Source organism: Octopus sinensis, linkage group LG10 (assembly GCF_006345805.1).
Source record: "Octopus sinensis linkage group LG10, ASM634580v1, whole genome shotgun sequence".
Lineage (NCBI taxonomy): Eukaryota > Metazoa > Mollusca > Cephalopoda > Octopoda > Octopodidae > Octopus > Octopus sinensis.
In genome coordinates, this window is record NC_043006.1 from 55,949,603 (window position 1) to 55,961,526 (window position 11,924).

Here is an 11,924-nt window from a genome sequence, read left to right on the forward strand (position 1 = left end):
AGTGATACACTGAAATCTTTCCATAATGCTTAAATGAGTAGTTGTTAGTTGATTCAGTAGAGCTATTGACAAAATGGCTTTCAGCATTTAATTACGTCTATTCATGGTCTGATTTCAAATCCTGCCAAAATCAATGTTATTATTCCTCCTGTAGTCGATAAACATAAAGCACCCCTGAAATATAATGATCACTCTGATTGGCTATACACACCTTCCAAATGTGAGGCTTAAGGCATAATGCTAGCGTGTGATGAATGGCAGAAACATAGAACTATAGATTATATGATGACTTGCAAATTGCTTCTTAATACATTCCGTCATGTTCGAACGAGAATATTCTAATCACTATTGTGTTTCGTCAAGAACAACTTTACCTTTACGACGAATATGTATTTATAAAGCACTCGATTCGTTAGTATAAGGAATTCACAGACATTCGTTGTTTCGATGTTGTTGTGTTTCCTCAGCCAAAAGAACCCCTGTAAGCCATGACTCTGATAAGAATCAACTTGCTTATAATACCTGCTTATTATACCTGCGCAGAAACTGTTCACTGATATCAGTCAACTGATAAAAAAAAGTGTCATATGCAGGGTGAACAGAAAGATATAAAACGATGACGTGCATATTCATTCTTAATTTGTTCAGGCATATTTAAGGCACCAGCTAGAAATAGAAGTCAAAATTCAATCAAATCACACATATCACACGCATTAGATAATGTACTGGGTTGGTGCATAATTATTGTGGCTTTTTTCAACAAATTTTAATCAACAAAAACAATAACAATATGAAACAAAAACATCTTTAAATGATTATTCCGGAGCATATTGACCATCTACTTCAATTGCTTCTTCCCATTTGCTTGGTAGGCGGTCAGACCGTCATTTAAAGATGCGTTTGTTAAATATTGTTATTGGCTTTTTTGTTGAATAAAATTTGTTGAAAAAAAAAACCCCGCAATAATTATGCACCAACCTAATAGTCCAATTTACTCCATGTATCTGGTCGAACCCTGCAAACAAATAAAAAAAAATCAAGTGATGTCTTTCCATATTTATTTTTGGAGTGTAGTTGATGGAATGTTATTGAGCCCGAAAGGATGAAATGTGAAACTGAGACCCGCTCATATTTGAATTAAAAACATAATATAGAGTAAGTAAATACATAATATAGAGTAAGTTAAACCACGATTTGATTATTTCTGTCACACTTCACCCTCCGTCGCTCAACTATTTTTATCACACTTCTCTACTCCATCTTCTAAAGTGTCTATCACTCCTACCTTTGGTCATTCTTCTGGGGGTATTTTGGGGTTGTTGTTTTTTTTTTTTGAGGTGAGGCGAGTAATGTAAAATTCATTCCAAACAAACCGACGCAATACTGCACTACATATACATAACATTCTATAATGTTGACAATCTCTTGAGAATGTTTACATTCCTCACTGGCTATGTCTTCTTCCTATTTTGGTATTTTAAAAATAAAATACGGCTTTTATCCTGGTGCTTCTAACTGAAATTAACGGGCGATAAACAAAAAGCAAACATGCATTGTTTTGCAAAAATATGGTACAAGCGAATCCCCAAACCTTACTTTCAGTAATGTGACATGTTTAATAAATATATATTATCATACGCCACACAGAAATTAGTAAATTTTAAAAACAATTTCCATACGACACTCCCTTTCTTATAAAATATATTGAGGTCATTCCTGTACACTATCTCTCCATCATATATTTCCACCACCTCGTAGTGTTATCTGAAAATAACATACGAACACACAATGGCACACCTTACAAGTAAATAAATCTTCTAAAGTAAATAATATATAAAAAATAAACTGATGTTAGAATACGATCAGAGTGCAAAAGATTTTGTTCAAACTTATCAAATTTCCTTTAAACGTTCTTAACTTGTATTCAGTAGTCACTTCAAACTTTCATCTGAATACTTTAAAATCCGGGATACATTCCTCCTACATGGGAATAGTATAACGAAAAGAAGGTTTGCTAACCTCTTTAACAACGGCACTTATAATTCAAAAGCTCCCTAGAAAAGAAAACAGTACACCCACACAAGCGGTTATACCGATATGTACTTTTAATTGTATTTCTTGCGTTCACTACAATAGACATGTTAATATTATCTCAAGTCCAACATATTTTAGACATTTAGTATGTAATCATAAAGGATTACACATTTTACACATAAAGAAGTCACGTCTATAGACTTTGAATTATATATAGAGACAGCCCAGCTTAAAAGGATAAAGACCCCCTTGGGTCATGAATGACCATTGGATTGCACCTAGAAAGTTACCTTCGGATGTACAAGTCCGGGCAAGGTTGTTTATGGAAAACCAGCAGTCGCCCACGCAAACAAGCTTCCCCACTCTACGCTATTGATCTTATCCAAGAGAAAGACAAAAGCCGATACAACTTGGCACCTGTAACGTCAAAACTCATTTCTACAGCTGAGTGAACTGGAGCAATCTGAAAATAAAGTGTCTTGCTCTTTTGTCACTTCCATTATAGTTTCGAAAAAATGACTGTTAAAATCGAACTGCACTCTTTAAAACTTGCCCTAAGAATATTAAAAAGGTAAAATTACTACCTACTTTATAGCAAGTTGATGCAGGTAATTTATCTCGTCCATCTCCGACTTTTAGTTCATGCAATTGACAAAATCGCATTATTAATGGGATGTATATATATATATATATATATATATCCGGCTCGTTACTGTCAGCGTTCAAATCCCGCCATGGTTGACTTCGCCTTTCATCAATTTGGAGTCGATAAAATAACAATTACCAATTGAGCACTGGTATCAGTACAATCAAATAGCCCCCACCCTCCAAAATTTCAGGTCTTGCAACTATAGCAGAAAGGATTATTAGTATTATCAGTATTATTATTGTTTTCGATAAACTAGTACTCTTTGAGCTGTGGAATCGGTGTATTCGATTAGCCTAAGATTTCGTCTAAGATGTCAGTCCTTGTGCTTATCGTAGAAAAGATCATCATCGCCATCTTTATTATTTTTATATATTTTTTAAAAGTTAATTAATATTATATGATCTTATATATTTCCATCATTTTCACTTCTTTCCTATTCATCTATCCTGATATATAATATCTTAATGTATATGCACTGTACACCCCACTTCTTTACTCTTTAATGTAAATTTCAAACTTTCAAATCCACCGCAACTTAAATCAATCTAGAAGGGATTGCCTCCCTTATAATAGCTGACCACAGGGGTACACATGTTTATATAACTTCTCTATTCTCTGTTTGTCCACCCATTTTGACTGATGCTTCACCTACTTTTTCTATCTCCTTGACTTTTCTATCCCCTCTTCCACCTTCTAAATGATGTGCCAAAATTCTGCTACTTGAGAAGCATCCTCTCAAACAATGCCCAACTGGACGAAGAGATTAGCCAACGATTGTCTAAGACAGGCTCAGCTTTCGGTAGACCCCAGCACAAACGGTAGAGAGACCAGTACATCTGGCTGGTCACAAAGATCAACGTGTACCAGGCAGCAGTACCTCTCTCATATGTGGTTGTGAAACATGGATCCTCTACAGACGCCATATCAGATGGCTAGACACTCCGCTGCTTCGCTCAACTTGTAACATCAAGTGATAGGACAAAGACCCCAACACAGGTCCTTAAAAGCTGTAACATTCTATAGGTAAAGAGAGTTTCCTTATCAAAGTGCAACTGTGGCGGGTTGGTCGTGTGAAATGCATGGAAGATACTCGCATATCTAAAGCGCTATATATGTTCCGCCATTGCTCCTTTATAATGACACTCTAAAGGCCTGCTTGAAATTCTGATAGATAAACTTGTTCACAAGGATAGTACTCGGTAGAGAGGCTGTTGCTGTCAAGCCATCTCCGACTTTGAGTCAGCCAGGATCAACATTCTATTGGAGAAACCAGTCCAGCAGAGAGCCGGGTCTAATTTTGGCCCGAGATGACGGATACCGCTACTGCAGCATCGGCAACCGTTTCTGCAAATCCCGAATATATCTGAATATCCACATAGAACAACATGGCAGAGCATCGAACTCTGAGCATTTAACAGATGTGTTTTACTGAATGCTCATTCGCCGAAGAGAGAAGAGAGTGCAGTGAGTGTTTGTGTGTGTGTGTGTGTGTGTGTGTGTGTGTGTGTGTGTGTGTGTGTGTGTGGGTATGTTTGTGTGTGTGTGTGTGTGTGTTTGTGTGTGTGTGTGTAAAGAAAATTGATTTTATACATATGCGAATAAACCAAACATAAAATGATGTAGTTTATGAAATAAAACATAGATGTCAATATAGAGTGAAATGATTAACTGAGCATTAAAACAAAAAGTTTCCAAACAATATCAAAGAGAAAAACATTGATGTGAAATAGGTCAGAATTCTTCCCTGGAAAGTCCAAATATTCTGGGATCCACTTGTTAGTTCTGAAAAATAAAATGGAATAAAATAATCTTTTGTTAATGAGCTGTATCTCATTGACATAATACGTGTTAATTGTATGTTATGTTGTAAGTATATTCTATAACAGACATACAATGATATATGTATATATATATATAATATATATATATATATATATATATATATATATAGAGAGAGAGAGAGAGAGAGAGAGAGAGAGAGAGAGAGAGAGAAAGAGAGAGAGAGAGCACTTTATGTATCAAAAGTCCATGCATTTATTTGTAAAGTTAAGGAACTTATAAAAAATTGAAACGCACCAGTGACTTCTAGGACACCCTGTGTGTGTGTGTATATATATATATATATATATATATATATATATATATATATATATATATGAATATATATATATATATATATATATATATAAATATATATATATATATATATATATAATATATATATATATATATATATATTTATTTATTGTAGTTATTATCAGTGTATTTTGGCGATTTAAATAAGAGCTTTGACTGTTATTTCCGCAGGTAGACATACTTGTTATGCTCTTTGATTAATTTTAACCCTTCATTTATTTAATGCTTTCTTGGGACCTGCAATCGCCTATATTATTGATTCTGTTATTATCATTTTAAAATTGTTACACTAGATAATAATAGAGTCAATGATATCTTCGCAAATATTTTCTAAATCATTTTGCTCTGTACACACACACACACACACACACACACACACACACACACACATATATATATATATGAGAGAGAGATTCTGGTATCGAGAGGACTCAAAAGGCAGGCAAAGCTATGTATGTGTTACGGAAGGACCACTTTTATACTCCCGGTTCGATGATAAAAGTATCGTGTGTGAGCGGGTGAATGCTGAATAAAATGAGATAACAAAGCCAAGGCAGAGTGAAATTTCTACGACATTTATAAAGAGAAAGGTAGTTTTACAGCAGTTTCGGGGATAATAAAGGATATCCCATCATCAGAGACGACATGAGAGAGATAAATAGAAGGAAATAAGAGAATTCAATATGAGTTATTTTGGAAAGGGGGAAATATAGGAGTATAAAGGAAGATATATTTTTCTTTACTACCCACAAGGGGCTAAACACAGAGAGGACAAACAAGGATAGACAAAGGGATTAAGTCGATTACATCGACCCCAGTGCGTAACTGGTACTTAATTTATCGACCCCGAGAGGATGAAAGGCAAAGTTGACCTCGGCGAAATTTGAACTCGGAACGTAACGACAGACGAAATACGGCTACGCATTTCGCCCGGCGCGCTAACGTTTCTGCCAGCTCGCCGCCTAAAGGAAGATATATGTTGGATGTTGTAGTCGCAGCTCCTTTATCCAATAAGGTGCTGTGTAGAATGGTATAGAGGCTTCTTGTCCATAGTATTGAAATTCTGATACGAATTCATTTTGTTATTATAAATGGATTGTGTGTAGATATGAATTCCATATGCTGTTCATTCAAAGGAATCTTGTAGTGTAAAATTTTACATTACAAGATCTCTGGCTGCAGGCAAATGACTGAAACAAGTAAAGGAATAAAGGAGTACATACATTCATACATACACACACACATACATTATGTGCATACATACATATTTACGAGGGGCGTTCAATAAGTAATGCCTCTGACCCACTTGCAGTTGTTTGATCTAGCTGAAAATTTACATGTGCAATTATTTATATCTCTAAAGATTAGGTGGCAAATTACAGCTCTGAACTAATTGTGGTTTCTGATATACAGGTGTTTGAACTGAGTCAAGTGTGAAATGGAGCCTGTTGAGTGTCGAGCAGTGATCCGGTTTTTGTATTTGAAAGGACGCACACCACGGGAGACTTTTGATGAAATGAAAGTAACTTATGGTGATGATGCCCCATCATATGACCTTGTAAAACGCTGGCATCGTGAATTCAAACATGGTTGGAACTCTGTGGAAACAGCTCCTAGATCTGGTCGCCCCCCTTCTGCCATTGATGAGGCATCTGTCCATCAAGTTGAGGCTGTCATTTTGGAAGATCGACGCATAACTATTCGTCAAATAGCCCATGAGGTCAATTTTAGTACCGGGTCTGTGGAAACTATCATTCATGACCATTTGCATATGCAAAAGGTGTCTGCCAGATGGATTCCCAGGTTGCTCACACCTTTCCAGAAGCAAGAACGCGTCGAGTGCTCGAGGATGAATTTGGAGATGTGCCAAGAAGATGAGTAAAAATTTTTCAAAAGACTTATTACACAGGATGAAACCTGGGTCCATCACTATGATCCAGAGACCAAAGCCCAGTCAATGCAGTGGAGGCACCGTGACTCACCTCCTCCAAAGAAGCAAGGGTGCAGCCCTCCGCAGGCAAGGTCATGCTCACAGTCCTCTGGGACCAGGACGGAGTAGTGATGACAGATTTCCTGGCAAAGGGTAGCACAATTACAGGAGCCTATTATGCTTCACTTTTGAGGAAATTAAGAGAAGCTATCAAAATCAAGAGGCGGGGCAAGATCAGCAAAGGCATCCTCCTCCTGCAGGACAACGCTCCGGTCTACAACTCGCGTGTCGCCAGATCAGAAGCACAGGCGTGCGGCTATGAACTCCTCCCCCATCCCCCCTACTCTCCTGACCTTGCACCCTCTGATTTTCACCTCATCCCAGCCATGAAGTTGTTTTTGAAAGGAAAGTGTTTCCCAGATGTATGAGTGTATAAGTCTATATTGTGTGTACTGGTGAATATATGACAACAGTCAGCAGAGAAAATGAGAGAACGAAATATATATAAAGTTACCTGGACACAAAGGTCTCTTTAATTTTGGGAGAAGTTCACTCCACACACCGCATATGTTGTTCATGTAATTCTCCTTCGTCTCAGATTTTTTGTCAATCACAATATATTTCTGGCTTTCGAGTGTGAACTTGGGCCATGGATCATTGGAGCAATCAAAACAATCTCCATTGTTAGGATTACTGGAAAATAATGAAACAAAGAGAAATCAAAACTTTAGGTAAGTGAGGCTTTGTGCTTATGGTAGGAAACATGATAGGAAATATTTTATGCAAGTGACTGGAGATGAATTGATAGATTCGTTAGAACATCGGACAAGATGTCTTTACTGCTCCTTATATGTGTGTTCAAATTCCCACCGAGGTCAACTTCAATCCTTTTTGGATAAACAAAATAGTGTAGCAGTAATTACTGAAATCGATTTAGTCTACAGTAACCTCCCTTTAAAATGAATGACTTGTGTCTGTGTCAGAATAAAACGTTAAGTATGATGTGTTCATGTGTGTGTGTGTGTGTGTGTGTGCGCGCATGCGTATGTGAGTTCATGTGTATATGTGCGTGTTTGTATCTGTGTGTATGTGTATGTGTGTGTATGTGTGTGTATGTGTGTGTATCACTTTGTAGTGATGTATAGATTTTATTTATTAATATATAAAGTAGTTGAAAAATTGTCAAGAGTTAACCAAAAAAGTCTGTCATCCGTTTAATGCCTCAAAGAAAGCTTATTGCAACTAAAAACATAGTTTGACCTCTTCTGACCTGCCATGAACCAGCCTCCCTCCAAATACTTCTTTATTTATTTTATATTTGTTTCATTTTTATCTTTCTAACCAAGCCTCCAAAATCTCTGAAATACACTTTGTTTCAAAATTCACTACACCTAACTGCATACGCAAGCATATAGATTCTATACGACAAAGAACATCTTAAATACCACTCCTCAAACATTCTTTTTGGAAAACTCAAGAAGAAAAATTGAACTTATTCCGTTTTATTTATTTATTTATTTGTTTGTTTGCTTCTGTGATCAGACTGCAGCCGGGATGGAACAGTACTTTGAAGAATTTCAGTCGCACAAATCGACCCCCGTACTTATTATTTTTTTCTTTAAGCTTGGTGCTTATTCTGTCTGTCTCTTTTTGCCGAAACACTAGTTACGCAGACATAATAATAATTAAATTTCGAACAGAGTAGCAAGCCTCCCTCTGAAATGGACCGAGGGGGAGTTTTCTCAGAAAGGTCGAGCAGAATTGATGAATGTCTTTGTCACCTCCGTCATTGTTTACCGCCTGCCTATTGTTTTATCATAATCCTCGTCCTACCAAAGTGAAGTGGCTACCTTTTTGCTGTTCAGTTCACACATCTGCTGTCAATATCATCAGGAAGGTGGGCTCAATATGTCGTTACCATTTGTGTACAGTTACGTGCTGATACTGTATCACATATAGAAATTCCTGGCAACTGAGCGGGTATGGTCTCCGTTTGTAAGACTCACCTTACTGCATTTCATTGTTTTGCCGAAGTCGATTTGCTCGAGTAGAGTTTGTCAAGGCGTTGGCCCAGCATGACCTCAGTCTAATGACAGAATCAGATAAAAAGAAGATACACACACAAGCAAATAGTATAGAAAATAAATAAATAAATAAATAAATAAATAAATAAATAAATAAATAAATAAATAAAGACTCACCCTGATTTAGAAAAGTTAACAAAAGAACTGGTCAGTTTTTCTGTTACTAATTTATCCTTCTCTGAAAAAATTTTTCCGGATAACGGGTGCCCAAACGCAAAAAAATTATCATAACCATGCATGACACCCAACCATTTCGGCCAGGGAGTTAATCGCGATAGAAACTCGAAAGAATACATGTAGACATTGGAATGGGTGCTGAATTGCTCGGCCAATTTGATAGCAGGACATTTAAATGATGTATCGCCAGCTACTTGTTCTATTATGTATCTGTATTTTTCAGTCTCAGGAAAGGAGAAGACACGAGAACCATAAAGATATGTGATAACATTCATTTGCTGAGGGTTTAGATATGTTGGCCGAGTAATATCATTCATTAGTTTATGTGCAGTATCTGTTCTCATCGGGACAATCTTATTTATGGGGAATTGTTTGGGGAATGCCGACAGAAGAAAGAGACTTCCTTCGTTTTCGACAAACCCTGTTAGCACATCTTTTTTCACAGTTTTATCATTCAGTATTTCGCTTGGTTTTCCTGGTAAGAAATAATTGTCGACAACAGGGGTGAAGGTAACTTTTATGAAGTCATCTACATTGTAAAATTGTGCTAGAGCTAGAGTGTTAGCATCAGCTTCTAAAAAGCAATCTATCATCGCTTTAGTGTTATTCATGGGACATTTAAGAGCAAAAGCCATTGCCTTTGCTCTATCAATATTTTGTCTAATGGTCTAAATGCCCAGGTAGAGGTAGGTGACCCACTCATCATAATAGCATTCCTGAAAAGCTTCCGAGAAAGTGGGGAAACAACATGAAAACCAACAGATGCTGCACCAGCACTTTGTCCAAATAGTGTCAGTTTATCAGGGTCTCCTCCGAATGATGCAATATTATCGCGGATCCACTGTATAGCGAGGTTTTGATCAAGCAGTCCCATATTGCCTGGAGCACGCTCATCATTTAAAGAAAGGAAACCAAATGGCCCTACTCTGTAATTCATTGATGCAACGATAATATTTTGACTGGCAGCTAACCATTTTCCATTATATAATTCCACTGTGGTCGTCCCTGAAACAAATGCACCTCCATGTATCCAAATCATTGTGGTTAAATTTGAACGGAGTGTTCGTGCTTCTGAAGGCGCCCAAATATTCAAATAAAGACAATCTTCGCTTATATTAGTTTTTATTTTCCATATCTCTGAACCCTTAAGATCATCATATTTTTTACTTACAGGTTGTACACAAGCCGCAACATGTTCCTTCGTTTCTTTTATACCACTCCACCGTTCAATTTTTTCAGGTCTTCTAAATCTTAGATTACCAACGGGAGGTTTAGCAAATGGTATTCCAAGAAATACATCAAGATCAACTTTCAGAACTGAAATTGTTGACCCTTTAATCTTTCCAGTGGTAGTATCAATTATCGGATCTAGCGCATAGACGTAAGTTTTTAACAGAGAAATTATGAAAATATATTTCAATCCTTCCATGATATTAATAGCTCAACTGCTGATGAAATTCTGAAAGAAAGAAGAAAAAAAATGTTTTTGAAAAAAACTTAGTTGAATCTGTGCAAAGTAGGTAAATTTTGTACTACTTATCATTAGCTCGGCTTGCGCTGAGATAATCATTTCCTTTAATCATATTCACTAAACATGTCTTCACAATGACACTGTGTCATTGTGAAGACATGTTTAGTGAATATGATTAAAGGAAATGATTATCTCAGCGCAAGCCGAGCTAATGATTTTCCTAAGATGGAAATTTTTACTAAACAATGAACTGTTAGCACACTAATTGATATTATATAATATAATTTTAGAGCATCATTTTCAGCATATACGTGCAAACACACATACACACAAACACACACACACACATACACACACACTTCACTCGAACACACAAACACATACGCACACACACACACATACATACATACATACATAACACATACATACATACATACATACATACATACATACATACATACATACATACATACCCCCACTCATGGATACTAGAAGCTCTTCAACTTACTAAAGTTCCAGTGAAAAGAGTGAAAGCCATAACAGACCTGACTTCATCGTGGGCCACCATCTTGAAATTAAACACAAAGAGTGACTGTATTATATCCGACAGAATACAATATCGCAGAGGCATATTCCAAAGACACGGCCTCTCTGTGGTCTTTATATTTTCTGTAACCCCTTGTCATTTATGTTAAGGAAGTCTGAAGGATATTTCTCTGGTCCACAAGGAAATAGAAATACCTAAACTACACACTGTTTCTTTGTGGATGACTTAAAACTTTAAGCAAAGAATATGCATGAGATGAAAAAGAGTCTTGACCCAGTTACAATATTCTCAAAGGATGTAGGGTTGGAGTTATTGTATGGTTGTGAATGTTATTGTATGGTTGTGAAAAGGAAAACTATGAATTAGATCAGTAACATCTCCATCAATAATTTGACTGTTTCCCCTGTATCTGACGAGGAATGTTACAGGTCTCTAGGTCTGGATGAAAATATATCTTACAATGGCTCCTGTAGCAAGACACGTATCACTAAAGAATATTACTGCCGAATAAAGAAAATTTGGACCTCAGAACTCTCTGTATTCAATAAAACAGTGGCCCACAATGTGTTTGTAGTGCCAGTACTCATAGCAACATTTGAGCTGCTTGATTGGATGCTTGATGAGATCTGAGCCATTGATGTGAAAACCCGAAAAATACTAACAAGCATACATAATTTCAACATAACAGTTATGTAGACCGCCTCTACCTGAAACGTAAAGAAAGCAGCAGTGGCTTAACATCGATCGAAAATGCCTTTGAATGTCGCATCATATCCTTTCAACAACATCTTTTAACCACCAAATGTCGAAGTGCATCCCTTTGACCAAGTTTGCATATACGACGTTGATAGCATCACTAGAGTTGGAAGGCAGCTCTTTGAGCAACAGTCTGTCTC

General features: G+C 36.7%; 1 protein-coding gene across 1 annotated transcript in view; it reads right to left on the bottom strand.

The window, feature by feature from the left end:
- Positions 1-4,280: 4,280 nt before the first annotated feature.
- LOC115216430 (cholinesterase 1-like) overlaps positions 4,281-11,924 on the bottom strand; it is a 21,183-nt gene continuing 13,539 nt past the window's right edge. Inside the window, 4 exon segments of the mRNA XM_029785762.2 lie at positions 4,281-4,465; positions 7,264-7,442; positions 8,951-9,668; positions 9,671-10,469. Coding sequence (XP_029641622.1) covers positions 4,359-4,465; positions 7,264-7,442; positions 8,951-9,668; positions 9,671-10,439 — 1,773 coding nt within the window. The 5' untranslated portion in view covers positions 10,440-10,469 and the 3' untranslated portion in view covers positions 4,281-4,358.